We start from the raw sequence: 3,127 nt of genomic DNA on the forward strand, positions 1-3,127 counted from the left end.
TTGTGAACCAATTGTTGGATACGCCTTGGAGAGAAATAAGAGGAAGAGAGACAGACCATACATGTTTTTATATGTTGTGGCTGTATAATTACATTTTTTTGAATTACTAGGTGTTGATATTATTTATGCACAGCATGAAATAAAACAAACAAACACCTGAGTAGATTATCTGTCAATGTCAAAGGTCAACAGGGCCATTCTATCTGCCCATTATCCTTTAAATCATAAACCTCGCAAAATGATGTAGATACATTTATAAATTATTTTACTGTCATTAAATCTTAAAGGTAATAATCACTATTTTCTGAGCATATGAATTATAAAACAATTTTTTTTTTTAATTATGAGAACTTTAACAAAAAAAAAGAAAAATCTTTATTTGTTACTTCATTTATATTATATGAGCACAATTAAAATAAAATGCATATCTATTTCTGTATACATGGAGAATGATTAAATTAATGGTTAGCATTCTTCAACAAATGCTACCCTTAGACATTAAATAAAAGAAATGACTTCAGTTATTTATAATATTCATGAACGGAGCAGACAAACAGCATTTTTTACAATGTACATTTTGAATCATTATTAAGTACAACTTTACAAACAATGGCTAAACATCAATGTTTAGCATTTCAAAGATATTTTTTACAGCAACATGTTCTTTATTTATATGAGGAATAAAGTAATATATATATATATTTTTTTTTTACTTTATAAACTCATAGTACACAACCATAAAAAAATATTCAAACACCTTTTGTGAAGCTGTTATTTTTGTTCATGTGAAGCACATAGCTTTGTCTTAGCAGTTGCAACATTTTATGAAGCTCAGTCATAATAACTCATTAAGTCTGTCTCTGTTATGAATCAAAAAATTCTGAAAGAGTAAGCAAAAATAAATAAAATAAAATATAGTGATTTTTTTTTTTCTTTAAACGTGTACAGGTAGGATTGAGAACAAAGTAACCAAAAGAACATTTGTGGTCATCAGAAATGCGGAACTTGTTCCTGGTTGAAACATTCGACATTGTGATTTAGATTTCACCTTTTTTGAACAGGGCTGTCTTTTTTTGTTTGGGACTGTAGAAGGCTCAACCGAATCGAATACATTGTTTTGCTTTACTTTGGTAAGAGGGCTGTCTACTTTGCTTGTAAATGTTCCAAATGGCGAGTCGTTTATTTGTTTATATGTTCTGTTTTTTCTATGGTCAGCACTGCCAATAATTTTTGTTTTTGAAATATTTTCTTTGTCTTTAACAGGATTGTTTGGTGCTAGTCTACTTGTATGAGAAGATGGACCTGTTCTGCCATTTGTCTCAGAATATAGTGTTTTATCAAAAGACGGCTGACAACAAGGTTCTGAAACTTCATAATTAAATGAGGTTTCTACACCAGCTTGTTTTCCAGGTCTGGTCTTTGAATTAGATATACCCATTCTCATTTGATTTGACGAAGCGTTGACACATCCATCAAGAGCAGTTCTCTGAAGTTTTTTAAGATCTATTCCTGATAAATTTCTGGGAAGATAGCATTCTAGCTCTGATGATGAACCTTTAAATTGTTTTAACCAATTCCAAAGTGATATGGCTCTGCAGTCACAGAGCCACTGGTTTCCATTCAAACGTAAGTACTGCAGTGATAAAAGAGGTGATAGTACTTCTCCTTTAAGTACTGTCAAATTGTTGAAAAATAAATAGAGTGTTGTGACTTTTTTGAGGTCATGAAAAGTTCTTTGATGGATCATTTCCAACCTGTTCTGATGTAACAAGAGTCGATCTAAGTTTCTAAGACCATTAAAGACATTTTCAGATAAGTTGCTAAGTTTGTTACCATGAAGAAACAAGAAAGTTAGGTTACCCAAATCTACAAATATATCATCATGCAGAAAATGCAAGTTGTTATCTTGAATATATAAGTACTGCAAAGAGGAAAGGCCTTGGAAAATTCCAGGTGGTAGGTCCTGAAGACCACAACGATTAAGGTGTAACGTATGTAGGTGAACAAGACCTCTAAACGTTAGTGGAGAAATGGTTTTGAGGTTGAAATTGTCACTCATGTCTAGCTCTTCCAATTTGTTTAATCCATAAAATGATCCAGATTCAATATGACTTATATTATTTGAATGAATCCATAAAATGGTAAGGTTTTGACAAGATGTAAAGCTTGTTGACTTCACTAAAGTTATTTTGTTGTTGTGGAGAAAGATTCGTTGAGTTTGCATTGGTATGTACGATGGGATAGAAGTCAGTCTTTGTTGCTGGCAGCTGATTGTTATCTTCGGCTCATTGTAACACAAACAAGCTTCTGGACAACATTCCACTTTAAATTCAAAGTTGATGCAACAAATAACAAAAAACAACAATTTTCCTCCTGTAAAAAAACATAAAAAATAGAAGAATGGTTATTTTTAAAAATGATTTTACTAGGTGTTGCAATACATCACTTTATATTTCAGGTTCTGGCTCCAGAGTCTTTGTATTTGATTTTTTTTTTTCCTTTTGATCTTACAATACTATTGTACGAATGTAGCATAATGTCAAAATGAACCAATTTAAACAAAGAGATTGTGACTTAAAACATTTTACTGCAGGGGCTTATTTCACCAAAGAACTTAAAAAGCATATTTCTAGTTTATAACTTTATAAATATAAGCCTTACAAAAAGAATGATTTTTACCCCGAATAGCAATATATTTTACTATTATAAAATACAATATCTAGTAATACCAAATTATTCATTTTATCTCACCAAGTCTGATTGTTAGTCTGCAACAATAGAAACTGCAGGTTTCAATATGTTTAAATTGATTTGAACTCTATTTAAATCAAACCATCAGATATATACGCTATTATATCGTAACGGCAGCTTTTTTATTTTTTAGATACAGCATGTCTCCTCCTTTCTTCTACAGTGGATTTGGTCTTTCTATGTCATAATGCAACGCCATTACTAGTAAATACAATAGAACACCTAATGTTTTCTATGGCATGTTTGAGCATTTATCTTTTGGAACAATGAAGGCAGCAGAATGTGTATTTTGCCAATTATCCATTTACAGCCTATTCAACACAGTTCACTCTGTTACGATCCCTAGTGATGACCTATATTTTCTCTTTTCTAAATC

The 3,127-nt window shown here is 31.2% G+C and overlaps 1 protein-coding gene across 1 annotated transcript; it reads right to left on the reverse strand.

Moving 5' to 3' along the window:
• Positions 1-313: 313 nt before the first annotated feature.
• Positions 314-2,365, reverse strand: RTN4R (reticulon 4 receptor; the record flags this gene model as incomplete). Its single annotated transcript, XM_053700534.1, has 1 exon — positions 314-2,365. A coding segment is annotated over one exon (1,431 nt), but the record flags the coding sequence as incomplete, so codon positions are not given.
• Positions 2,366-3,127: the final 762 nt, after the last annotated feature.

This window comes from Bombina bombina, chromosome 2 (assembly GCF_027579735.1).
Source record: "Bombina bombina isolate aBomBom1 chromosome 2, aBomBom1.pri, whole genome shotgun sequence".
NCBI lineage: Eukaryota > Metazoa > Chordata > Amphibia > Anura > Bombinatoridae > Bombina > Bombina bombina.